At 48.4% G+C, this 25,900-nt stretch overlaps 1 protein-coding gene and 1 non-coding gene across 6 annotated transcripts in view; one reads left to right on the top strand and one right to left on the bottom strand.

Annotated features, from left to right (window-relative positions):
• TRAPPC9 (trafficking protein particle complex subunit 9) overlaps nt 1–21,826 on the bottom strand; it is a 384,613-nt gene extending 362,787 nt beyond the window's left edge. For 3 of the 5 annotated variants that reach the window (XM_043483137.1, XM_043483134.1, XM_043483139.1), the window contains exons 1-4: nt 21,686–21,826; nt 15,741–16,334; nt 6,267–6,412; nt 3,342–3,470 (exon numbers count right to left, since the gene is read on the bottom strand). In XM_043483137.1, the coding sequence (XP_043339072.1) occupies nt 3,342–3,470; nt 6,267–6,412; nt 15,741–16,324 (859 nt within the window). In that variant the 5' untranslated portion in view covers nt 16,325–16,334; nt 21,686–21,826. Of the gene's footprint in view, nt 1–3,341; nt 3,471–6,266; nt 6,413–13,177; nt 14,165–15,740; nt 16,335–17,248; nt 17,402–21,685 lie in introns of those variants that run through there. The other 2 variants (XM_043483135.1, XM_043483138.1) reach the window with 2 other exon arrangements.
• LOC122451569 lies at nt 8,514–8,620 on the top strand. The gene has a single exon (XR_006272463.1). It is a non-coding gene; the product is annotated as a U6 spliceosomal RNA (small nuclear RNA).
• Nucleotides 21,827–25,900: the final 4,074 nt, after the last annotated feature.

The following is a 25,900-nucleotide window of genomic DNA, read 5'->3' on the forward strand; positions in this document are numbered from 1 at the left end:
CATATAAAGTATATACACAGTGAATATGCATCAGTATTTCAGTTGATGCTTCTAAATTATCTGTCATTGTGACAGCAAATTTTTACCGAACATCTCTTGGGTGCTTAGTACATGGTATCTGACTCAGTCAGGCAAGGTAAATAACATTCTTCAAATTTCACAAATGAGGAAATATACTTAAGCCATTAAAAAAAAAAACCATCTTGCATATTCATCATAAGGAGAGAAAACAATAAAAATTTAACTTTCCCTCAACACTCAGTGATTTAATCCTTTCTTCCATACTACAGACTACATAAAACCAATTCAGTCTTTATAACTTTTCCTTTCAACAAGGCTCACTAGAGAAAAACAAGTGGTAGGTTTGTATTTTCAAAGCCCACTTATCGTTTGCACTGTAATCACTTTCAATGTTTTGTTTTTCGTGCTTATAGAGTTAAAAAAATCCTAACTTTTTAGGTCATTAGCTGAGAATAAAACATTTGCAAAAATATACAATGTTAATCTATGCCGCTCTGTCTGGTGTTCTCACCAGGATCTCTCCTTTGAAGGCCTCATCAGGCTGAGATCACTAAAGCCGGTCATTTATGAACACGCTGCAGTTTGGGAAGCCAGTCAACGGGAGGCTGATTAGAAGAGCAACTGAGGACGCACACTGGTGGTCACCCCGGCCTGGCTCCAGCCCCAAGCCTGCCCCTGAGAGCGGCGTGATTCAGACCAAGTGACCCATCTGCTTAAACCTCAGTCCCTCGCCTGCAAAAAGGAGTTATTGATAACCACCTTCAAATACTTGCTATGGGGTAAAACCTAAGGAAGCAGTTAGCAAAGCCTGGCTGGGGGGAGGTGCCAAATGCTTCCTGGCTGTTTTGGTGATTACGGGTGATGATGCTTGCTGTTAGTAATTTAAGCTAGTCCAAAAAGGAGGAATATTTGTAAGTCAATAAGCATTTCCTTTTGGATTGATTGTACGATGTCCTATTGATTTTTTAATAAAGCAAGTTTTGTCCATTAATTATAGGCTTAAAGGTTCATGAACAAGTCTCCAGAAAAACAATGAGTGGCTTCTAACCTCTAAATACAAGAAAGTGAAGTTTTGTTAAAAAAAAAAAAAAAATCAACGGAAGGAGAGTTAAAGTGAAAAGAGGGACTACAGAATACATTTTGAAACTAAACTCAATTTTAAGGGGGGAAAAAATCCCTTTTCTCAAGTGAAATCTTGAAAAGTACATAAAGCAGATCTGAGATATCTAGAGTCTTTTAACTTTATTCATGGATTCATATCACCAAGTCTTAAAACTACTTGACAATCAACAATAATACTATTGATAATAACAGCCACCAACATTTATCCAGGACTGGCTGGGACTGTGCAGGTCCTTTCCATGTGTGTCTCATTCAGCCTTCACAAGGACCCGCTGAGGGAAATACAACTATTATCTCCCCCATCTCACAGCTAGGGAAACCGAGGCACAGAGATTAAACTGGCTCCAGGTCACAGCGGCATTAAATGACATCTGTATTTTCGCTGCTTTGCTGGTGAAGGAGGAACCTGAGACAGAAATTCAAGGAAGAATGCTAAACAATCAGACTGTCTCATCTTCATCTCAAAGAGTAGATCCGTAAACTCCTGGTATGAGATGGGGCGACCACTACAAACTGACTAATCTTGAAATTTGTATCCAAGATGAAGTAACACGGACATATATGCTCATGATATCAAATGCGTGCACAGCTCTGGACCCTTTACTGCCTGAAAGGTGGTGAAACCATCTCCCATCTAAACAAGGGCAGCGTGGCTTTTCTGCTCCCATCCAAGCCTCGCTGGGTGATCTTCTCCTCGGACTGCCTCCAACAATAAAAGTTCTCTAGTGCTGCACACCACGCAAAGCTAAATAAAGACTTTTCTCTACTGCAGACAGAGCACTTTTCAGGTTTAAGACATTTTTTTGCCTTTATTCAGCAGGAGAGACTGAAACATTACCCTAAAAGGTCTCCAGAATCTCACTAGTTATGTGAGTGGCACAGTCGTACCACATTTTCTCTCCAAATCTCAGGGAAAGGATAAAATAAAAGGCATCCCAGAGACAGTGCTCTTCCTGGAGAAACCCAAGGATGGAGGAGCCTGGTGGGCTGCCATCTATGGGGTCGCACAGAGTCGGACACGACTGAAGCGACTTAGCAGCAGCAGCAGCCAGAGAGAAGGCAGACTCTCTGCAGGGAAGAGAAGTCAGCTGTCCCCTGGGTTGGAGATTTAAGCACTGGGCTACTGGTTGAAATGCCGAAATCTTGTCGCAGTTATAACACGGGAAAAACACAGGTGGTGAGCACCAACCAGAGGCATCCCCAGTCAGAACCAGAACACAGGGAAGTGGGGAGCAGCGGCCTTCTAGACCTCAGATTTCATCACTTCACCTGCTTTACCCCGCTCTCCAGTGACTGAGCCCCCATTAGACCCGTTAAGAACGGTCTGCTGAAGGATGATAAAACATCTTCGAGAGCCATCAGAGCCTTATCTAAGCAGTCTGACACAGAATTCAGACCAAGTGGCTACAAAGACTGACTCATAAAGGTGGTCTCCGCAGTCTTTGCTGGTGTCGGGGAAAACGGTGAAACTGAGGGGAAAAAGAAATGTAAGGCATTTCCCTTTCAATACTCATCAACTGTCATGGGCTTTCTCTTTGAGGGTTAAAAAAAATCTATAAAAATCTCGTGGATCAAAAAACACCTATTAGTTTTATGTATAGCCTTGACCTCTGCATTCTGTTACTATCTTTGTGACCTGTAAGGTAGCACAACTATATCCTGAATGTTTATGGCAAATTCATTCATTAAGAGTCAAAAGGGTCAAGTTCACAGAACAAGCATCTGTGGGTCTGCTCCTCCAAAGATGATTTTTAACTCTCTCTAGATGCTAACAAAACATCAGCAAATCAAACATCACTGATTCAGAGAACTCCATCAACCAGAAAAAAAAAAAAAAAAACACAGCCCCTGGTCCCTCAGCTACCTGTTAAAATTGACATCAAGGACTCCCTTCACCAAATACCCAGAAACAATGACAAGGACCCAGACACAGAACTTCAAAGTCGGTCTACCATGAAATTCCATGCGGCTGCTCCAGAAAACAACCCATCATTGCAATCCATTAATATCATCTGATAAGACTTAAGATCAATACATATTTTAACAGGATCAGAAGACAAGGTCTCACTGCAGGATTTCTGATTCAGCAGATTCTACTCTTTATTCAAAGAGCAGGCAGGCTTCTCTCAGAGGGGACTGCAGTAAGTTGCTCCTGCTTGAGGACGCGGGGCCCAGCACAGGGCAGGGGCGGAGCTCACCTGGTCGATGTCTGTTGGCCGCTTCTGCAGGAAGCACACTCCCCGGGAACCTGCGAGCTCCAGTTTTACCACCGGTTCCACCAGGGTAGTGATAGATGACGGAGGCCGAACACAAGCCTTCCAGGGCAGCTGGGCATTAAACAGAGGGTTCAGTTAGTAAAGTTCGCAGCCCATCGTTAGCCAAAAATTACGCTAAGAATGACGTGAGCAGTTTGATGACGTGGAAAATGCCAGCTTTCCCCCAAAACACAGGTCAAACCTACAGATGGCTGGTTTCGTTACAAACAGGACCAGAGCCCCTGTGGTGTCTGGTGGGCCTGAGTCGAAGCTGGCAGCACAGAAAGCTCTCACGACGCTCAAGGTCTCGCTGAGGGGCTGAGCACAAGCCAAACAGGCCGTTCATTCATTCCTTTCACCAGCAGTCAGTCCGGAGGACAACACTGCAGGTGGACGGAGCGGAAAGTGCCCCGCGTCAGAAGTATCCTTGAAACCGTACCAGTGGACCACACCGCAGGACCCGAAGAACACCTCTCCACATCACTGACCCTGACAGCATCCACCCATTTGAAGCAAACCCCTGGCAGGCCATCTCCTCCTCAGAGGGAGCCCCGCGGGGCTGCTGTGATGTGCCCACCTTCCATTGCTGGAAGTCACACCCCAACAGTCTCGGGCTGGGCCACCCGCCCCACAAGTCCTGTGCAGTGTTCATCTTTATCCAGCAGCTCAGAGGTTCTCAAACGTTTTGGTCTCAGAACTCCTGGATGCTTTTTTTGTGCAGGTTACAACTGCAGATACTTACCACGTTTGAAAATAAAACTGGAAGAAGATTTAAATATTTATGTGTTCAAACATTTTAGAAAATAATAAGCCTGTTACATGCTAAATTTCAATGAACAATAACTATGCTTCAGAACAAAAACTATATGCTGGAAGGGTGGCACTGTTTTGCATTTTTTACAAATTCCTTGATGTCTGATTGGAGACAAGTGTGCTGGATTCTCACACCTGCTTCTGTGGTCGATCTTCTGTGACATCACAGGTCCCGGGGTCCCTGGGAGACCCCCCCCCCGTGTGTTTCTGAGGGACCCAGAATGAAAAGGCCACCCGCGCCGGGGTCTCCCACTCACACCGCCTTCACGGAACCCGACCAGCCGTCCTAACTAGTGGGACGGGGCCCAGTGGCATCCTCTGGGGGCAGGTGCCTAGGCAGCAGCCCTACCCCACCAGCCCAGAACGGCTCGGTACAGACCTCTCCTTCAGAAGACAGGAAGACTCCCATCCGCCGTCCCTCCTGTTTAGCCCTTTACCAGTTTCTCACTTTTTCCATCTGTTCCTTCTCTTTCCCTATCTCCTTTAAGAAGCCAAATTACAAAATCCAAGTCCATTTTAAAATGTACGTTTAGTGTGTTCTATGTCTGTTGCTCAGTCGTGTCCAACTCTGTGCCATCCTATGGACTGTATGTAGCCCACCAGGCTCCTCTGCCCGTGGGATTCTCCAGGCAAGAATGTTGGAGTGGGTTGCCATTTCCTTCTCCAAGTGTGTTCTATGGGACGCCGCTAATCTTGTATTGAAGAACTTCGCTGCTTCCTTCTGACTTGTATTTACTGTAAGTGGCTGATGGGCCCTCTGACTGAGCTGCTGGCCTCTTCCAGGAAAGAGCCCTATTTCAGGGCTCACTGGCACTGCACTCATTAAACAAGCATTTTCGGAACACCTACAACACACTCGCTGATAGGCACGCACAGACCACGCCTCCCACTCCCGCCTACAGGAGACAGTCCCTGAAGGACAAAAACACACTAACAGGCAGCCCCAGCATGGAAAGTAAACCCCGTGCAGACGGGATTCTATACAAGACCCACTGCACCCACTGCGTGGAGGGGTCAGAAGAGGCTGTCCTTTGAAGCAGCTTTTTTTTAAGTTGTTTTAGTTGAGATATAATTCACCCAGTCAAAAGTATACGATTCAGCAGTTTTGTGCGTTCACTGCTGTGCAGCCCTTGCCACTGTCTAATCCCAGAACCTTTCCATCTCCTGCAGAGAAAGCCCACTCCCATCAGCAGACCCTCCCCATCCCCATCTCCCCCTTCCCCCGCGTCCCCATCTCCCAGCCCAGACAACCAGTCATCTGCTCTCAGCCTCAGGTCTGCCGGTGCAGACGTTTCAGATCATCAGAGTCACACACTAGGCGGCCTTTTGTGTATGGCTCCTTTTACTTGACATGATGTTATCAGGGTTTGTCCTTGTGGTGGTGGTATCACTATCTCACCGGTGTTTATGTCTGAACAGTGTTCCACTATATGCATGCACCACATTTTGTTCATCCAGTCATCAGCTGACCTATGGATGAGGTTTTGAAGAATGAATGTAAGAGGTGACTAACGTGGGGAGCGGCATTCTAAGCAGAGAGCAAGATGTGCTTTAAAAAATTGTTGTTTAGTCGCTCAGTCGTGTCTGACTCTTTGCGACCCAATGGACTGTAGCCCACCAGACTCCTCTGTCTGTGGATTCTCCAGGCAAGAAGACTGGAGTGGGTTGCCACTTCCTTCTCCAGGGGATCTTCCCAACCCAGGGATCGAACCCATGTCTCCTGCATCTCCTAAACTGGCAGGAGGACTCTTTACCACTGAGCCACCAAGGAAGCTTTAAAAAATAAATAAATAGAAAGCCAAAAAAACAAAGCAACAAGGAAGTTCGGTGCATCTTAGGGAGAGCTTCCATCCTGGATTCAGCAGGACGGAAATGCAGGTGCGAGTGGGAAAGGGTGAGGCGGTCACCCCGAAGATTCCCCACTGCAGCCAGCTCAGCGGACAGCTTTCCCGCCCTCACCCTATGTTTTTAGAGCCATTTTCCCAAGGCTTTCTCTTTTTCCACGTATCAGTTGCTACCACGGCATATGTGGTCGTCTTCACCAGGTCCTCTCACCTCCAAGCCACAGGAAGTCATTCACCGAGCGGAGCAGCTCCACCGCCACGTGGTAGTGGACCAGGGAATCCTGCAGCATCCCGGCCTGCAGGCACAAGTCCCCCACGTGCTTCCGCATGCGCCCCTGGCACCGCTTCTTGTAATGTCTGAAAGGTAAGGTGCATGGAAATGTGTCATTGCCAATGCCCGGATGAGGCCCCAAAAGCATGCTGGCTAAGCACTATTCAACTCTCTCACTACAAAAAATGCTAAGAAGGCAACTTTAGGCTCTACGGTTGAAAGCCAGCCACCATCATTGCCAGTATATGAGCCAAGTTATTTTCTAAATGTAATACAGTACATGTATTTCATGTGGATAATATTAGAGGAGGCTTTTTCTTTTCAAATTTTCCAATCATAACATTAGCACAAGAAAGTTGGTTTCGGCCTTTTAAAAAAATCAATTATCTTCCACTTTCTTAACTTCAAACCTATTATTATTTTATAAAGAGAGCTGTGCTGCACATTACAAGCCAACTATTTGGCTTTTGCAAACAAGACCTTTATCTTCACGGGTTCAGAGCAAGCTTTAATGATGCTTTGAATGGTGGGGCCCAGAACACTCGCTAACAGCTCTTTAAATATTGGCAAGGATGTGCTACTAAATAATGCAACAGCTTCTAACTCCGTATCAACTCAGAAACCAGAGAAACCATACCAATATCTCACTTCATCATTTTAAATATTCCTGTTCTTTTGAATATTAAATTTCTTTAAAGATAAGATTTCTTTTCAAGCAAAACAGCAGCTATATTAAATTTCCTCTCACCAAGAAAGCAATCTGATCAAGAACTAAAAACTCCTATGTTAATCCAAAAGATGTGAGGCTTCTGGCTAAATGAATGTACAGATCCCAGGACAAATTTAAATCCCGTCCTCTCTAACTCTGGAATGGAGCTTTTCTGTTCCCAACGTTGGTTGAACTAAGATCATCACATAAGGCAGAGAAGGAGAGAGGAGGAATGTGAGCCTGATCCCCACCTTTCTGCCAGGACAGCCCCGGCCGACAGGCCTCCGCCCAGGAGGGCGCTGCACCTAAACCACCCACCAGCCCCCAGCAGACCCACATCGCCCCGCACTGGTCACCTCAACGGCCCTCTCCTGTGTTCCAACGCCCCTCCCGCTCTGGAGCACCCTCACCTCCATCCTGCTACACACACACACACACACACACACACACACACACACACCCAGAGGGGCCTTCCCAAAGCATACGTGTCTGGTTAGGTCACCCCCCACTTCAAAGCCTTCCAAGGCTCCCCAGTACAGCTCCAGCCCCCCTCCCCTACCCCTGCCCTCCCCAGCCTCACCAGTGACCCCAGGGGCCTGGCTCTTCGGCCAAGCTACTTCCCACTGGCCATAGGACTCATTCTGACTCAGTTTCTCAAGGAAGCCTTCCCTGCCTCCAGCCTCTGCACCTGCGGGGCCTCTCCCTCCCAAAGGAGGGCGGCGCGTGGCCCATTCCCTGCAGTGTCTCCTGTTCTAACCAGAAAAGGATGCAGCCTCCGAAGGCACACTCGCCTCCTCCACTCACATGACTGTGGACTCCTAACACGTGGCGGTTTACAGATCCCACCACGATACTGACTCAACAGATTCTGAATTACACTTTTTCTTAGGAGACTTTACTCCTTTCCTGTTAAGACTAAAATTTGCTTTAAAGCATCCTGTCTCACCTCTCTAAACAAAGTAAATTATTACATCTCCATACAAACTTACAAAGGTGCACGTCTGCTGTAGCAAAATATAGCCCAGGACAGTTTCAAAAATAAACAGCGCAATCACTGTGATCAGAAAGAGCTGGCTTTGAAAATACAGGATTTTTACAAAAAGAAGTCATCTAAATATGCTTACGGTTTTTCATATAAAGGTTATATGATGCAACACAACAATATAAAATATTTTGAATTGTATAAAAATAGAATGAATCCTAATACTCGGGAGAAGTCTCCAAAACGCCATACAAATAAAATTCTAGCATAGATGGACACAAATTATTTCAGTCTTGGATGCTGTGTGCCCCAAGACTGGGTCATCTCGAGATTACGAGCAATCCTGTTCATAATCCTTTGAAAAGACAGGAGGAAACAGATAAAGGAATTAAGACAATTCTCTTTCTAGTTAGCTACGGTGTGGACAACCAAAATATTTTAAGCCACTTTTGGCAGAATTTACAATATAAGCTTTCTCATTAAAATTCTCCTTCCAGTGCTCGCTTCGGCAGCACATATACTAAAATTGGAACGATACAGAGAAGATTAGCATGGCCCCTGCGCAAGGATGACATGCAAATTTGTGAAGTGTTCCATATTTTTATGAATGGGAATGCTCATCGTGAAAAAATAAAATAAAAAAATTTTAAAAATTAAATAAAATTCTCCTTCCAAAAAGACATGGATCCTTCCTTTCTTCATGGATCATTTGAAAATGATGTCAGGTTTGTTTTCTTTTTAAGTCTCTATGGAAGTTCAGATTTCTTACAAATACATTCTTAGCACTGTTACACTGTGTGACCACTGCTCATGGATATGGAAAAACAAAACATACACGCAAACAGTGTGACAAAGAAAAACGCAATGTGAAGCCACAGCAGCAAATAAATGTAAAGTTAATGCAACATGCAAATGTTCAAAACAGGTCGTAATTTGTCGCAAATTTTAAAACTAATGGTGAATTTTAAAGGCAGGAGCAACAGAACTTAGCCAAAAATGTGAATACGCTCTAAACACTTCAAAGAGCAACTCATGTTATTTCCTTATTCTTAACGAGTTATAAACACTAGGGCTAAAGGAACTGGAATAGAGGATTGATAGAAAAATTAATAAAAACCCAATAAGCCCTAAGTCATAAAGGCCTCAAATCAATCATGGCTAAAGCAGAGCCACAGAGCTGCCGGCCTCCTCAGATAAAGGGAGACGCATCCTTTGGGGAGCACCTAACACCCATGAACACCGCCACCACACGTAACTCACACCACACGTAACACCAAGGACGACTCAACTAAAGTACACACCGTGTGATTCCCACTACTTCTGATCAGAAGGAGGAAGAAAATGTGTCTTATTGTGTGCTCTGGGTACTATTTACATGGCTCATGGTACATTCTAATCCAAAGTCCAATTTACCTGCAAAGAAACTACATATTCAAAGGGAAACCAGAGCTGCTCAATCACACTTTCCAACTAAAACCCAAAGGAACTCTGATAAAGGTAATCTCTTATTGCTTTTGGTATTATATAGTTTTACAAGCATTTGCAAAATTAAGTGACCGCTACAGCCCATGATTCTGCACTAGAATATTAGGGGCTGAAAAAGCTTAGATTACGTGCACTGTGTAAATGCAATCACATCAACACACTGACAGGCGCCCCTTTGGTGGAGCTGAAGTTGCAAAGTAGACAACTCTACACAATGCATGCTAAGTCGCTTGAGTCGTGTCCGCCTCTGGGCGACCTTGTGGACTGCAGCCTGCCAGGCTCCTCTGTCCATGGACAGCTTAATGAGAAACGCAGAGTTCTGTACTCGATTTCAGGTGCTGCACGGGCCATTAACTGACATTGCGTCTCGCCTTACGAAATTTAAACATCAATAGTTAACGTCAGTTTTCTCCATCTGAACTCTTTTATGCTAACACTGGATATGAAAACCTCACTCCACAAAGAGAGCCCCTGCAGAAGAGTTAGGATCTGCTGAGGAAAGTTGATCAAAGGAGGCCTGAACAGTTTCCACCGCACACTCAGAATGGCCGGAGGATGACTGCACATGTGCGTCCTTTGCAAGCACGTCATCACCGGGGGAGCGGGACCAACACCTGCCTCTGGAACGCAAAGTACACTGGTGCCGCCCGACCGTCAGACACGGCTGAGCTTGCGAGACAGACCTGCAGCCTGCAAGTCTGAGGCTTTCTCTGAGAGGCTCCAAACTGGTCCACCTGACCCTCCTACAACAGGGAGGTAACAGGATTAGGAGAGAGAACACACCCTGCAGGCTGAAAAGGCCTGACTCCCACTCTAGCATTCACTAGCCCTGTGATGCTGAGCTGACGGCTTCACCTCTCTGAGAATGCTCCACGCTCTGCAAAAGGCGGCTGCCACCCCCACCTCGGATGGCATCCATGTGGCGTGAATGGCATATGGGGGAGTGCCTGACATAGAACCTTGCTAGCTTCCCTCCCCCGCCCCTCTCCCCTTTTAAACTGGCATACTCCCCCTAACAAGTATCAAGCCTCCGGGACAGAAAGTCTTATTCATCTTTGTATCCACCACAGTAGAATCAAAAAAGAACTGCTTCCTCCATAGTAACTATCAGTGTTCTTAAGAGATCTGGGTTTAAGTCTATTTTGAGGGGAAAGACCATTCCAGAACTACCCAACCATCCTTCCGCATGGCAGCCCCTCCTCCCAGTGTGCATCCACTGTCCTCAGATAGCCGGTGTGAGCTGCTCATGTCCACTGGACCCACCGGGGGCTCTGCACCTCCCCAGGCCTTCCTCCCCACCTCAAGGGTGCATGTGACCCACCTTCTCCACCCCCCATGCCACTCCAGCTCCAGCTTCCTCCACCTGCTGCCAGTGCATCTTCCTAAGATGCACATCTGACCATGTCTTTCCCTTCCGACTTCTTAAGAGGCTGCCCTACCTCCCAGGCCCTAAGGGTAAATGGCAGCTGCTACTAAAACCCCAAACACTGCAGAAAGAAAGTGAAAGTCGCTCAGTTGTGTCTGACTCTTTGCGATCCCGTGGACCATAGAGTCCATGGAATTCTCCAGGCCAGAATACTGGAGTGGGTAGCCGTTCTCTCCTCCAGGGCATCTTCCCAACACAGGGATTGAACCCAGGTCTTCCGCATTGCAGGCAGATTCTTTACCAGCTGAGCCACCAGTGAAGCCCACCACACAAAACCTCCATGACCCAGGCCTTCCTCCAACCTTGTCTCAGCCCTGGACCTTCAGCCTACACTCTCTGGATGCACTCCCCCCATTCACAGTTGTAAGCACACGCTGAAGCTGACAACCCCCAGTGCATGCCTCGAGTCCAGTTCTGTCACCTGAGCCCCAGGCTCTTTGAAACCATCACTTGAATGTTGACTGGCTTCTGAAAAACACATTTACCGTTTACTCTGGAACCCAACCACCAGCAGGTACTCCCAGTTTCAGTAACAATCTCAAACTTCCATTTTAGGTAACAGCCCAGGACATGCCCAGCTGTTTGAGTCAAAACCCTGACGTCACATTTGACTTCCCCTGTTCCTCACCCGACCCCGGCGCCATCATAAGTCCTGCCGTTTCTATCTCAAAGTATATCTCAGCTCTGGTTCCAAGGGACCCGGCACAGACCCAGCCAGCTCACAGCAAGTGCGTGCTGAGTCACAGTCCTCCGAAGGGTGGTCCCTGAAGGGTGCTCCCTGAAGAGGGACGTGTTCCCTGGCACCGGCCGCCTAGGAGGGCACTTGAGTCTCCTACAGGAGGCCCAGGAAAAAGGACTCATGGTTCTCCCACGGTCTGAACTTTGAAGGGTCCGTGGTCTGGGAACCAGGTCCGTGTCCCTGGTTAGCGGGCACACCCGCCAGTGAGCAGGTGAGAGTGTAGGAGCCGAAGCAAGGCTTCGGTCACTGCCATCCCCGGGACCTGGGAGCCACAGGTAAGGCCCTGCATCCAGGGCGCCGCCCAGCCATCACAGGATCCCACCCTGCGTTTCCCAACCACACGGCCTCGACCTGTCCTTGCCACCCTTCCTTCTGTTTTGCAGCCCCCCTACCCCAGGATAAGTTGGACCCTTTCAGGAATCTGGCCTGTCTCAAGAGAGACAAAGTCAACAAAAAACGACAGTGTCCACATTTGGACCAGACCCTTGAAGGAGAAACAAGGACTCCTGGCCAGCACGGCGGTGGCAGCAAAACCCTTCCCCAGGAGGTGAGATGACCAGGGCGAGAACACAACGTCCTTGATCAGCCCAGGCGTCTCCCTTCACGGCAGACCATGTGTGTTGGAGGTTGACCACCAGTTAATGACATGCCCATCGGTGGTGGCCGTTAGCCTCAACAAATACACAACCAGCTATTTCTTATCAACATGGGTTAAAAGTAAAGGCTGGTGCAGGTAGGGCCTGTCCATCTGCTAAGCTAAACCACAGTCCTGGCTAAAGCAGAGAGGAAGCCATGGTCACCTGTACAGGTCCTTGTGCCCACCAGATCCAAACCAGCTAGCGATTTAAGAGAAGGACATATTTCCCTGATCCCCAAGAAAACTGCCTTATAAAGGCAAATGCCCTTTAGCAGACTAGCCTCTGCCCCTTTATGATGGAAAGTCACTGGGACGAAGTAAATGGGACGGGCAACGTGAGAGCAAAAAAAAAACCTGGTGACTGCTCCCTCCAACAGCATCCCTCCACGGCCAGCTTTGTCCAAGGCGGGCGTGTCTTCACCGGCAACCGCTGGCCAGTAAGCACCGTCATGCATACGCAGCGACAGCCAAGAATCGCGTGCCTGGTACGTTTATTTGAAAGCCAGGGTCAAGCAAGGTGCAGCAAACTTTGTCTTCCCAAGTTAGAATATCCCAGGAAAAATCCCTTGCAGCCACTTCAATCAACTAGCATCTCACTTCCTCAAACCAAAAAATAAATAAATAAATTAACAAGGGCTCATTTGTCACCAAATGTGAGACCAAACAGGTTCCCCAAAGCAAGAAGTTGGACAGCTATCTAAGGCCAGTGGGTTATGTGCTAAAAAAGCAAAAAGAATAGAAAATAAAACAATGACCGGGATGAGACATGGATCAAGGCAGCAGTTAGGTTTCTGTTTTCTGAAGCGATCAGGCGGTGAGGAGGCAGCAAAGGGGGAATCCAGCTATTTTCAGGGCAACCCGTGCACAGCCTACCTTTTCAGACCCAATAACACACTCACAGGGCGGTATGAGAGAAAAAGAACAAAGGAAAAGAAAAGAAAGAGGAACAAGCGAAAATTAGAAACACACGGGAACAAAAACAACTTTGACAGCAAGTTCAAGAATTGACGTGGGCTGATGAGGCCAGGGGCACGTGTGGACGGTCAGTAAACGCCCCCCGCACCCTCCTACCCGTGGCTCCCGGGAAGGCTGGGCCTGCGGCTGGCGGCACCGGCCGCAGAGCCTGTCCATGCAGCCAGAGCGGTCCGCACTTCAGACCAAAACTCCAACTACATTTGGACATTTCCTTCTGAGGCACAAAATGCAATCCCCTTTCAGGCTGGACTCTTTCTATCACTCCTACCAGGAGCTGCGGGAGAGACTGTGGCTGTAGGCTCTGTTCCGGACTGCATCACTGCTTTGAAAATGAGACAAGGGACACACAGGGACTGGAGGTAAACGCTTCCGCTGAGGTCGCTGGCGTCATTATCTCACCGGAGTCCACATGATGGCTGAGTGTTTATGGGGCCAGTGAGAGCCGAATGGACCCACCGGGAGGAAGGTTTCATTCTCTGCTGACTTTCCGGCTCACGGAGGCTCTGGGTAAACACCTGGGGACAGGACTGGCCACCATGAGCCAAGCACCATGGCCTGAATCGAGTTCCTCCCGCCAGACTGTGAGCAGAGATTTCAAGAGGCAAAATAGGCATTCTCAACATTTCGGTCTGCAGACCTTTGGGTTCACAACCTCAAGAAGTTGATGATCAAAAATGTCCCTTGGGGCCTCATGTGGCAAGGAGAAGGCAGCAGTCAAGAGGTCGGGGTCCCCAGCTTCAGTCGCTCATGCACGAGTCTGTCCTGCTGATGCCACAGGTGCTAAGATTTGGGGAACACAGGGGCACGCGTGGCCCCACCTTGTCAGGGACCACTACCTCGGCACAGACCCCACCTGACACCTGAGGCTCAGCAGGAGGTGACAGGTGAGTTGAGGGGCTGGTGGGAGTGGGTCTGGTGGGTCTGGGTGGGTCTGAGTGAGTCTGGTGGGTCTGAGTGGGTCTGAGTGGGTCTGGGTGAGCCTGGTGGGTCTGAGTGGGTCTGGTGGGTCTGGGTGGGTCTGAGTGGGTCTGAGTGGGTCTGGTGGGTCTGGTGCGGGCAGCTCTGCCCCTTGGTGGTGCCCAGACTCCTAAACCTTGCCACCTGGGCTGCAAGGAGCAGGAGGGCAGGGCAGGCGTGGTGATCACAGGGTCATGAGAGCAGCAAGTACAGGCTGTGGGTGTGACACGCCCTGCCCTTCCTGAAGCCACACAACGTGTCCAGGTCTGGAGGGAGACCTCTCCAGGCCCTGCCAGGCACCAGCTCCAGGGGTGGCTCAGGGCCTCTGTGCCTCTCCCCACAGAGCAGGCCTGGACTTCTTCCCTCGGGTCTCTGACATCTTTACCTCTAACTTATCAACAACCAGAAAGTCGGGTTCAACCTCAGTGAACTCAGGAAACCCTGAGCACCTACTCTGCAGCGGACAGGGCGGCACCCACACCACGTCCTCCGCCCTCGCCTGCGGGACCAGCACGTGAGCTCTGCAGAGGACCGGAGAGGCTCAGCGCCCCAGGCGGCAGTGCTCCCGCCAGCAAGGGGACGTCCCTGCTCTCTTCTGTGGGAGGGTCGCGGGGAAACAGAGCAGGGGGCCAGCAGGGCCCCGCAGAGCTCGTCTGCGGTTCTGATGCCTGCATCACGGGGCTAACGTGAGGACTGAGCGGTCCCTGTGGCACAGAGACCATGAACATGCTGTCCTCTGCACCAGGAGCTCTTTTAGGAGTCTCTGCAGCCATTCTGATATCCTAAGTGGGGGCCCTGGCGCCGGGGCATCTGGCAGGAGGAGGGGCCTGGCCAGGGAGGCAGGAGGCACAGGCCCACTCCAGCCCAGCAGGCTGGAGTTCTGCTGCCTCTGGGGCTCAGCACCCCATCTACACATGAAAGGGGTGAGGCTGAATAACGTGCCTCACGTTAATAATGAGTCTTCACAACGTGCCCTGGGGCAGCGCTGTCCAATAGGAGTAAGACGCAAACCACGTGACTTAAGCTGTCCAGTTGCCACGTTTAAAAAGGTAAAAAACAAATACTTGCAACTGATTTTAATAATGTCCTTTGTTCGATCTCATATATGTAAAATGTTATCATTTTGACGTCCAATAAATCAAAAAAAACCACACTAAGATAGTCCACATTCTTCTCCCCAGACTAAGTCTCAGCACCTGTCCTGCCTTTTACCTGCAGCGCATCTTGGTTCAGCTTCCTCTACTGCCCTAGTGACAGTGGCTACCCTCTGGAGAGCCAGAGGTTAGCCAGGGGTCCCACCTGGGGGTTTGGGCTGAAAAGGGGCGGTTAATTGCCACACGAACCCTAAAAGAGCTCCCCCAACCAAAGTCTGTTCCACTCAATTTCAGAAAGTCTGCACCCTTTCTAAAATTTAGAAAGGGCAGCACCCTTCCCCCGCCACCACTGCAGGAAACCCTCCTGCTTGCTCATCCCTTTCTGGAGCCTGGGCTCCAGGCCGACTTACCTACTGTCTGTGTCCAGCCCCACGAAGTCCTTCTTCTCGAAGGGGACGCAGAGGAGAGGGATCTTGTCCCCGGACTTGTCCGTGGCCCTGTCTAGGCGCTTGGACTCGAGCACGATGAAGAGCGACTCCACGAAGTCCTCGATGCGCTTCTCCACCGTGGCGCAGTCCTCGTAGCTGGGGTAGAAGGCCACGTCGGTGCGCGGCTGCTCCGCGATCTCCCCTTGCAGCCCGAACACGAAGAGGCGAGAGTCGTACAGCGTGGAGCCGTAGATCTCCTTCTGCACGTGGAACTTCTCGAAGGTCTGCGGCCAGTCCTTAGCTGAGAAGCAGTCAGTGATGGTGATGAGGCCCACGACCTTGCGGTGGGTCTGGAAGTCGCCCCACTCGCTGTTCTCAGGCGGGTAGTGGTGCCGGTAGCGGATGTAGAGCGCGCGCTGCGAGTCACGCACGCTGATCTGGCTCACCGACGAGATCCTCTTGTAGATCCTGAAGAAGTTCTCCTCCGAGACGATCCCCACGGGCTGGACCACCACGAGGAGAGTCTGGTGGTCCTCGGCGCACTGCATGTAGTCAGGGACACTCATGGTGAAGACCCTGCCCAGAGAGAAGACGGGGTTTTGCAGGTTGCATCCCACTCCGGGACGCTGTCATGCCGGCGTCCCCCAGCTGGAAGGCTGAGTGAGCCCCGAGCCAAGCGGTGGAGTACCGTTTGTCCTCGGGGGTTCTGCGTGCGGCTACCATAGCTCTTATCACAGCACCCTGCTCCTGGAGCAAGCTTGGAGCCCCTGCAGTTTAAAAGGAGCCTCTCAGGTTTTCTACTCCCAGACCTCACCAGACACATGTGGAGTCAGTGCTCAAGGAAGGCTGAATAAATGAAGGAAGGAAGGAAGGAAGTGCTTCCTTCAGCCTCTCAGCAGAAATAATGAAGATTCCACAGTGGAATCAGAAGACCAGAACTCTACTGCAGGCCAACTGAGCTCCTGAGCTGAAAACTAACGGGGGAAATATAAAACTTGCCTTCTAAGAAGATAGCTGGATTAAGGAAGGCTGCAAAGTGCCAAGCACAGTGTGAGACAGGAGGAACTACATGCCATTACCATCCCTCATTTTATGAACCGAGTTTCCTTGGGAGAGTTTTTATAACCTCGCTGTGCCAATTTTGTCAGATATAAAAAGAAAACAGCATCAACTATACTCCAGCAATTTTTTTTTTTTTAAAGCAGAAGAAAACAATATCACCTGATTCTCAGTCCTGTTGAGGAATTCAGTTAGATAACCCATACGAAAGCATCTGGCCCACAGGAGTTAATAAATGTTTGTTAAATGAATGGACAAACAAGCAGATGAATGCTGCCATATCCACAGAGCATCATAATAGCACTGCCTGGAAATCTGAAGCCCTGTTCCACCCCGACTCCACACTAGCCATGTCAGTGACCCACACAGGCCTGTGTGCTTCTCTAAGCCCAAGTTTAATTGTGAATAAAAATGTGGATAATAAGACAAACCTCAAAGGATTAGTGAGTCAATATTCTGGTTTCAATATTGTACTGTAACTTTGTGAGATGGTTGTTCAGTCGCTAGGTCGTGTCTGACTCCTTGCAACTGCATGGACTGCAGCACGCCAAGCTTCCCTGTCCTTCACTGTCTCCCAGAGTTTGCTCAAACTCATGTCCATTAAGTCAATGATGCCATTCAACCATCTCATCCTCTGCAAGACGGTACCATTAAGGGAAATTGGGCAAAGGGTCCACAAGCTCTCTCAACATTCACACTGTTATGCAACCATCTCCAGAATGTTTTCACCTTTGCCAACTGAAGCTCTGTCCCCATTAAACACTAATTCCCATCCCTTCACCCCCAGTCCCAGTCCCACCATCTACTTTCTGCCTCTATGAGTCAGACCGCTCTAGGCACGTCAACTCAGTGGAACCACGCTATGACTGGCTCATTTCACTTAGCACAATGTCTTCAAGGTTCATCCGTGTTGTAGCATGTATCAGAATTTCCTTATTTAATGCTGAATAGTATTCCCTGGAATATTACATATATTTATGTATAAAGGTATATAACACATTTTATTTATTCATTCATTGAAGGTCACTTGGGTTGTTCCTAGCTTTGGCTACTATGAATAATAGTATTATAAATACAGACAAAACGTTTTAAGTATAAAAACCACCACATTTGCAAAGATGTAGATATAGACGTAGATGCAAAGGTAACTCCTATTTGACAGGTGGGCGTGTAGACTGGTACATCCTGGGCCCAGCAACTGCCTTGATAGAGGAGCTCTGGCATATGATGGGCAGGTTTACAGAAGCAAGAACTGGAGGAAACAAAGCTGTCCACTGTTAGCAGGATGGGTAACTAAACTGTGGTCTTTTAACACAACAGAATACTTCGAACAGTGAAAATGAAAGACCTAGAGGAACAAAGATGAGTCTCAAAAACATGATGGGCAAACAAAGCAGGTTATGGATAAACACAAGCAGCACCATTCCACTTATGTAAAGTTTAACAGGCAACACTAAATAATATGTTGTTTACACATATGGTAAAATTATAAAGAAAAAGATAAATCTGGACAGTGGTTACTTGGGTGGCAAAGAGGATGCAGTTTGAAAGCAAAACCACGGGGCCACAGAAGTAGCAGCTGTGTTCTGTCTCTTAAGCTGGATGGCAGACCCAGGGGTGCTCGTCTTGCCCTTCTTTAAACTGTACATAAACATCAAACGTTTCACAGAAGAGTTAAAAAAGGAAGAAGATCCTGTTGGGAGGGAGGTTCAAGAGGGAGGGGACATCTATACCTGTGGCTGATTCATATTAATGTATGGCAGAAACCAACACGATCTTGTAAAGCAATTATCCTTCAATTCAAAATAAATAGAATTTTCTTAAAAAGGAAGAAGATCCAACTTCAAAAAGCTTACAAGGTGGGTCTCAGCAGGTTGGCTGGTTTCGGGGCCTGGCCCCAGCCCTTCTCCTCTATCAGGAGATGATGCTGCTGATCCCAAAACACCCGGCTTCTATGAGCAAAGAAGTCGCTGCACAAAAAAGGCACGTGAGTTACAGGTGCAGATCTGCCTGAAGACAGGTGGCCTTTGGATCTCAGACAGTTTGAGGATAGGAGGTGTTCAGTTTCTCTGGTCTGAAGTAAAATGAGAAAAATACAAATAATATTTAAGTGTTCCACAAAACTAAAGTAAACTTAGTATGTGTCTTATAAATGTTAACTATTATTGTTATTTATTCTTAGATTTGGAGAAGAAAATGGCAACCCACTCCAGTATTCTTGCCTGGAGAATCCTATGAGACCCCAGGGTCGCAAAGAGTCGGACACGACTGAGCGACTAAGCACATTCTTAGGTTACGAACTTTCTCATTTTTTTGCTGTTAAAACATTCTTTTTGGGGGGAAGTGGGGGGACTTCCCTAGTGATCCAGTAGTTAAGACTCCTCGCTTCCAAGGCAGGGGGTGTAGGTCTGATCCCTGGTTACGGAACTAAGATCCCATTTGCCTCGGGCTGCAGCAAAAAAAAAAAAAAAGTTCTAATTTTTTTTTCTTTTTTTTTTCAAAATGGCCAAGCCACACAACTTTGTAGGATCTTAGTTCCCCAGCCTGAAACTGAACCTGGGCCATGGCAGTGAAAGCACTGAGCCCTAACCACTGGACCACCAAAGAACTCCCAAACATTCTTGCTTTTATAAAACAATAGTAAGAGTAGACAGCACCAGTTTTCCATCATACTATCTGGGCAAAAATAAAAACTGACAAATGTTTTCCCTGAAGGAGCTCACTATCAGCATAGTTCTTGTTCACCTTTGCCCCAGATTCAAAATATGCAACTAACACTGGAATAAATGTCTCATATAAGGTAGGAATAGGAAATTGCACTAGGCACTTTACAATCTATCATATCATATTCAGACTTCACAACAATCTAAGAAACAGCATTCCTATCTTCAACCTTATAGATAAAGAACCAGGCTCAGTAATTTTCTCAAGGTCTCCTAATCTGTAAGTGGCAAACTGGCTCCAGAGTAGATGCTTTCCCACTAGTTTCTTCAAGGGAGAAAGAATCTAATGAAATGAGCCCTGGCATTGAGCCAGCTCTGGTGTCTGAGACTCCAGTTCAGTCTAGTTGCTCCGTCGTGTCCGACTCTTTGCAACCCCTTGGACTGCAGCATGCCAGGCTTCCCTGTCCATCACCAATTAGTCTGAGACTAATCTAATATGAATATTAAAATGTTAAGAATATATTTCTTCAGGGACTTTCCTGATGGTCCAGTAGCTATGACTCTGCACTCCCAATGCAGGGAGCCTGGGTCTGATCCCTAGTTGGGGAATTAGATCCCACATGCCGCAACCAAGAGCTCCACACTGTAACTCACGATCATGCTGCAAGGAAGATCAAGGATTCCACACGCGGCAACTAAGACCCAGTGCAGCCAAATAAATAAATAAATATTTATTTTAAAAAAGAATATATTTCTTCAACTTGATATTTCCTCAAAAAGTTAAACATAGAGTTACCATATAAACAGCAGTTCTACTCCTAGGTATATACCAAAGAGATTTGAAAATACACGTCCACACAAAAAGTAGTACACAAACATTCATGGCAGTATTATTCGTAATAGCCAAAAAGTGGAAACAACAGAGACATCTATCACCTGATAAATGGATAAACAAAACGCAGTCTATCCATATAATAGAATACTACTCAGCCATAAACAGTACTGGCACTGCTACAACATGGGTGAACCCTGAAAACATTATGCTCAGTGAAAGAAGCCAGGCACAAAAGACCACATATTGCATGATTCTATTTACATGAAATGCCCCAAACATGCAACTCCTTGGAGACAGAGAGTAAATTTGTGGCCGTTCCGGGTGCAGGAGGGGAGACTGACAGTGGGTATGGAATTTCTATCTGAAGTGATGAAAATGGTCTGGATTAATAATGGTTGCACAACTGGGAATACACTGAAAACCACTTAAGTGTACAATTTAAATGGGTACACTTTACCGTATGTGAACACTCTCTCAATAAAGCTGTTACTTGATAAAATATTTCTTAACTATTTTTCCCTCTATTCCACTTGACAGCCCCACAATTTAAGAAAAAACCTTGCCAAGGGATCTTTAAGGATTGCAAGATGCCTGGTTCTCCAGCATCATGTCTCTAGTGCTGTTATTTCATACTAGGGAACACTAGCTGGGCCGGACTAGGAAGAGACGGTAACTACCTTCTTAAAAGTCGCCAGTTGCCTTTAAACTGGGTGGGGAGGAGCAGAGAAGAGGGAGGAGGAGGTCACAGCCTCTTGCCTTCTGCTCATTTTTAACTAACCCGAGCCTACCTTCGGCACTATGGATCCCTCTGTAAGAACAAGTGGAATCCACAGGCATCCCACCCTGACACCAGCACACTCCGCGTGGAAAGGTGTTCGCGCGGGGCAGATGGACTAGGGACGGAGACCCAGGCGGGCACCGGCTCTGCAATTCCGAGACTCGACCGAGAGAAGCTGGACTTAATTTCGGGAGCTCAACCGCAGGAGACTGTGCCTGTCGCCACCGCGCGGGATCTGAACCACTTAGAACCCAGAGGAGATGGAGGAAGAGAGGAAACCGAGAGCCGGTCCCAGCCGCGTCCGCAGACCCCCGGTCGGGGGCGGGGGCGGGGGCGGGGGCCGGGGAGGGGCCGGGGACGGCCGGCGCCCGCGGAGGGGAGGCCGGGCCGGGCCCGAGAGGCGGCAGGTGCGGGCCTGGGCGGGACGGGCGCGGGCGCGGATGGGGGGGCCGGGCCGCCGGGCCGGGGCAGGTGGCCGCGGCAGGTGCGGGCGGAGTCGAGCCCCTCCGCGGGATACACGCTGCCCGGCGCCCCCGCGCGCGCCGTGACCCACGGACAGCCCTGCCCAGGGGCACCCCCTTATTGCACTTACGCGGCCGGGGCCCCTGGGCCCGGAGCAGGCGCCAACGGCGGGAGGGGCGGCGGGGCCGGGCAGCCTCTGCGGCCGCTCCCCGGGCTCGGAGCTGGAGCTTCCGACTGGCGGCCGGGCCGGCGCCGCCCCTGCGCATGCGCGGGGCCAGTTCCGGGCCCGGAGGCCCGCGCCAGGTTTTAGGCGCGACACGGGGCCCGAGAGGGAGGGGCGGGGAGGGGCGGGGAGCGAGGTGGTCGGTGGGGGGCAGGGAGGGGAGGGAGACGGAAGGAGAAGGGCGGGAGGGGAGCAGCTGCGACCGGGAGAACTTTGACTCCTGGCGCCGCTCACCCAAAAGGAGGCGCCAAGTCCTGCCTCTGCGCCCCTTTCCCCGCTCTCAAGGCGCGCAGCTCAAATTTCAGCTCGAGATTGGGGCCCTTTGCAGCCCCCGCTCCTGCAAAGCCCCTACCGGAACCGGATCCCAGCGCCCGCGCGGAGCCGGGCTTCCAGTAGCTCCCGGGATCAAGCACCGGCAGGCGTGGTAGCGATGCTTAGAGCTACCTTGAGGCGAGAATAAGTTCCCCTTTAACTGTCTGGGAGACGATCTCAGGGTGCCTCCCGGGCCTGACTTAACTGCTAGGTCACACACCGGGGCTGGGCGGGGATGAGGAGGTCAGAGCCGGAGCCCGGAGCTGACCGCCCGAGGGCCGGTGCCTGGTCCCCACCCGTCCTGGGAAAACCACTCCCGACTCTAGGGGTCCCGTCAAGGGCTCGGAATGAAGTGTGGAACGGCTGTCATAGCTCCAGCACACAGCTGACTAGGTAGGGCAGAAGCCACTTAAGAACTTAAACCGTTCTAGGTTAAAAAATAAACAACACTTTAAAAGGAGTTTACATACATAGCTTGGAATGTGGATAGCATATTTGAAAAATACAAAAGAAATTATCAACAGTTGTAGGGTTGAGAGAAAAGAGGATGAGGGAGACCTTCTTTCCCTGTGTATTTTTGAGTTTGAATTTTTTACCGTATGCATGTTATTTCTTTTTCAGTTAACGAAAAAAAAAAAAAAAACTGTAATGGAGAACAGGAGTAGTTCAGCCTGTACAGCAGCCGTGGAAAAACAGAGCCATCACTTACTTTACCCAAGCAAGCATTTATTGATTCTGCTGTGTGCCCAGTGCTGTTTTATGACTTATTATTTATATATTTTTTTTAAATAATAATATGCTATCCCTCATCCCTGCCCTGGGCCAGTGGGAAACCAATTGCATTTTATTGAATTGTTTTCCAAGGAGTGGAAATGAATTATAAACAGAATACATCTTCAGGGCAAAACCCATGGAGTGTATTTCCAGCACACCAGCCAGGAAGGATTTTCAACACAGGCGCCCAGAGGCTGAGAGTACGTTTCCAGGACCCTGCATAAAGCTACCCAGAGTGGCTTCTTCTTGGCCCTGAGAGCACAAGTTGACAGTTACAGAACACAGAAAACAGACCTTAAAAGAGGCCACCCTTTATGTGGTCTATGTGCCAGGAATAGAAATCCATGTTTAGCACACAATGTCTTCATAAGATCCAAGCAAGGTAGCTATTCTTAGCATTGAGGTCCAGAAAGAACACTACTTGGCACACAAGTGGCTGGTGCTGTTTAGGATTGGAGTCGGAGGCTGTCTGTTGTCTGCGCCCTTCCCATAGTCCTCTGTTCTCATTCTATCTATAAATGGATAAGAGAAGCAGTTTGGAAAGCAAGATTGAATGCTGGCAAGAGGAAACATTGCTATTTTTGTACAGTGTTTCTGTTTTCAATGTACTCACATTAATTTTATTGTCCTAGCAAATCTGTGAGGGAGGGAGGAAACTCTTCTGCATTTTTATGAGAAAACCAAAGTTCAGAGGCTGTAAAGGCTTGCCACAGCACCCCAGCCATCAAATGGAGGTGCCTAGACTTGTTTCAGGTATATCCTGCTTCTGCAGTTATAGTCCTTACATAGTTTTAACATTTCCTGAGCATCTCCCCTGAACGTTGAGAGTTCAAAGAATACACCAAATCTGCTCTCAAGGAGTTTTAGACTCTTAAAATTTGGATTGGAAGGATCATCTGAAATCATCAAGCCCAACCTCACCAGCCGTACCAGAGCCCCTCTACAGAAGTCCTCAGTTCAGTTCAGTTGCTCAGTCATGTCCGATTATTTGCAACCCCATATACTGCAGCACGCCAGGCCTCCCTGTCCATCACCAACTCCCAGAGCTTGTTCAAACTCATGTCTATCAAATTGGTGATGCCATCCAACCATCTCATCCTCTGTCGTCCCCTTCTCCTCCTGCCTTCAATTTTTCCCAGCATCAGGGTCTTTTCCAATGAGTCAGTTCTTCGCATCAGGTGGCCAAAGTATTGGAGTTTCAGCTTCAGCATCAGTCCTTCCAATGAATATTCAGGACTGATCTCCTTTAGGATTGACTGGTTGGATCCCCTTGCAGTCCAAGGGACTCTCAAGAGTCTTCTTCAACACCACAGTTCAAAAGCTTTAATTCTTCGGTGCTCAGCTTTCTTGATGGTCCAACTCTCACATCCATACATGACTACTGGAAAAACCACAGCTTTGACTAGACGGATCTTTGTCGACAGTAATCTCTGCTTTTTAATATGCTGTCTAGGTTGGTTATAACTTTTCTTCCAAGGAGGAAACCAAGAAAATAAAGTCAGCCACTGTTTCCACTATTTCCCCAACTATTGCCATGAAGTGATGGGACCGGATGCCATGATCTTAGTTTTTTGAATGTTGAGTTTTAAGTCAACTTTTTCACTCTCCTTTATCAAGAGGCTCTTAGTTCCTCTTCGCTTTCTGCCGTAAGGGTGGTGTTATCTGCGTATCTGAGGTTACTGATATTCCTCCCAGCAATCTTGATTCCAGCTTGTGCTTCATCCAGCCTGGCATTTCCCATGATGTACTCCACATATAAGTTAAGTAAGCAGGGTGACAATATACAGCCTTGACGTACTCCTTTCCCAATTTGGAACCAGTCCATTGTTCCGTGTCTGGTTCTAACTGTTGCTTCTTGACCTGCATACAGATTTCTCAGGAGGCAGGTCAGGTGGTCTGGTATTCGCATCTCTCTAAGAATTTTCCAGTTTGTTGTGATCCACACAGTCAAAGGCTTTGGAACAGAAGTCCTAATGGGGGTGGAAAGTTTCATGCAATGATACAGAGCCCTGTTACAAAGTTCTCAAATGAAGCAAGTCTGCTTCCCTGAAATATCCAATCACAAGATCTCAAAGATGAAGCCCAATACACAGTGAGGCTTGGTGGGGTTGAGAATTACCTCTGCTGCTGCTGCTACTAAGTCACTTCAGTCATGTGTGATACCATCGACGGCAGCCCCCCGCCCCCCCGCCCACCACCACTTCCCTGGGATTCTCCAGGCAAGAACACTGGAGTGGGTTGCCATTTCCTTCTCCAATGTATTAAAGTGAAAAGTGAAAGTGAAGTCGCTGGGTCGTGTCCAGCTCTTAGCGACCCCATGGACTACAGCCTACCAGGCTCCTCCGTCCCTGGGATTTTCCAGGCAAGAGTACTGTAGTGGGGTACCATTGCCTTCTCCAATAATTACCTCTGAAACCAGTCAAAAGCAAAGATCAGAGCACAAACTCCATTACTTACTAACTATATAACTTCAGTGTTTTCATCTACAAAATGGGAGTGGTCACTTTGTAAGGTCATTCTCAGGACTAATAAAACCAAGTATAAAAAAGTACTTTGAGACAGAGTGGGATAGATCTAAGTTCCATTTCAGTTGTCTCATGTGCTACTTGTATGGCATTAGGATAGGGTGACCATATATCCTGATTTGCCTAGGACAATCCCAGTTTATGCTATTGTCCTGGCTAAAAGCGTTCTGGTCAGGTGATATGATCATCCCACTTTGGCAAAGCCCATCTCCTCTCAGGTTTTCTGATCCACCAACAGTATGATAATACTGTTTCCATGTTGTAGAGCCCTCGTCTACCATGCAGCCCACTCAAATACTTGCCCATAGGGCCATGTCTCACCTGGGTTTTCTAGGGCCCAGGACATGAAAGAGGACATTTGTTTATTTAGCACCATGAACAATCAGCCACTTGAGTGGGACTTCCACATCTACTCCATCAAAATAACACAGTCAGGGTAGCTACCATTTACCCAGCAGGGAAAGTACAATGTGCTTGGTACAAATTTCTCACATAACCTGACAGTAGCCCT

The sequence above is a fragment of the Cervus canadensis genome, chromosome 12, assembly GCF_019320065.1.
Source record: "Cervus canadensis isolate Bull #8, Minnesota chromosome 12, ASM1932006v1, whole genome shotgun sequence".
Classification (NCBI taxonomy): domain Eukaryota; kingdom Metazoa; phylum Chordata; class Mammalia; order Artiodactyla; family Cervidae; genus Cervus; species Cervus canadensis.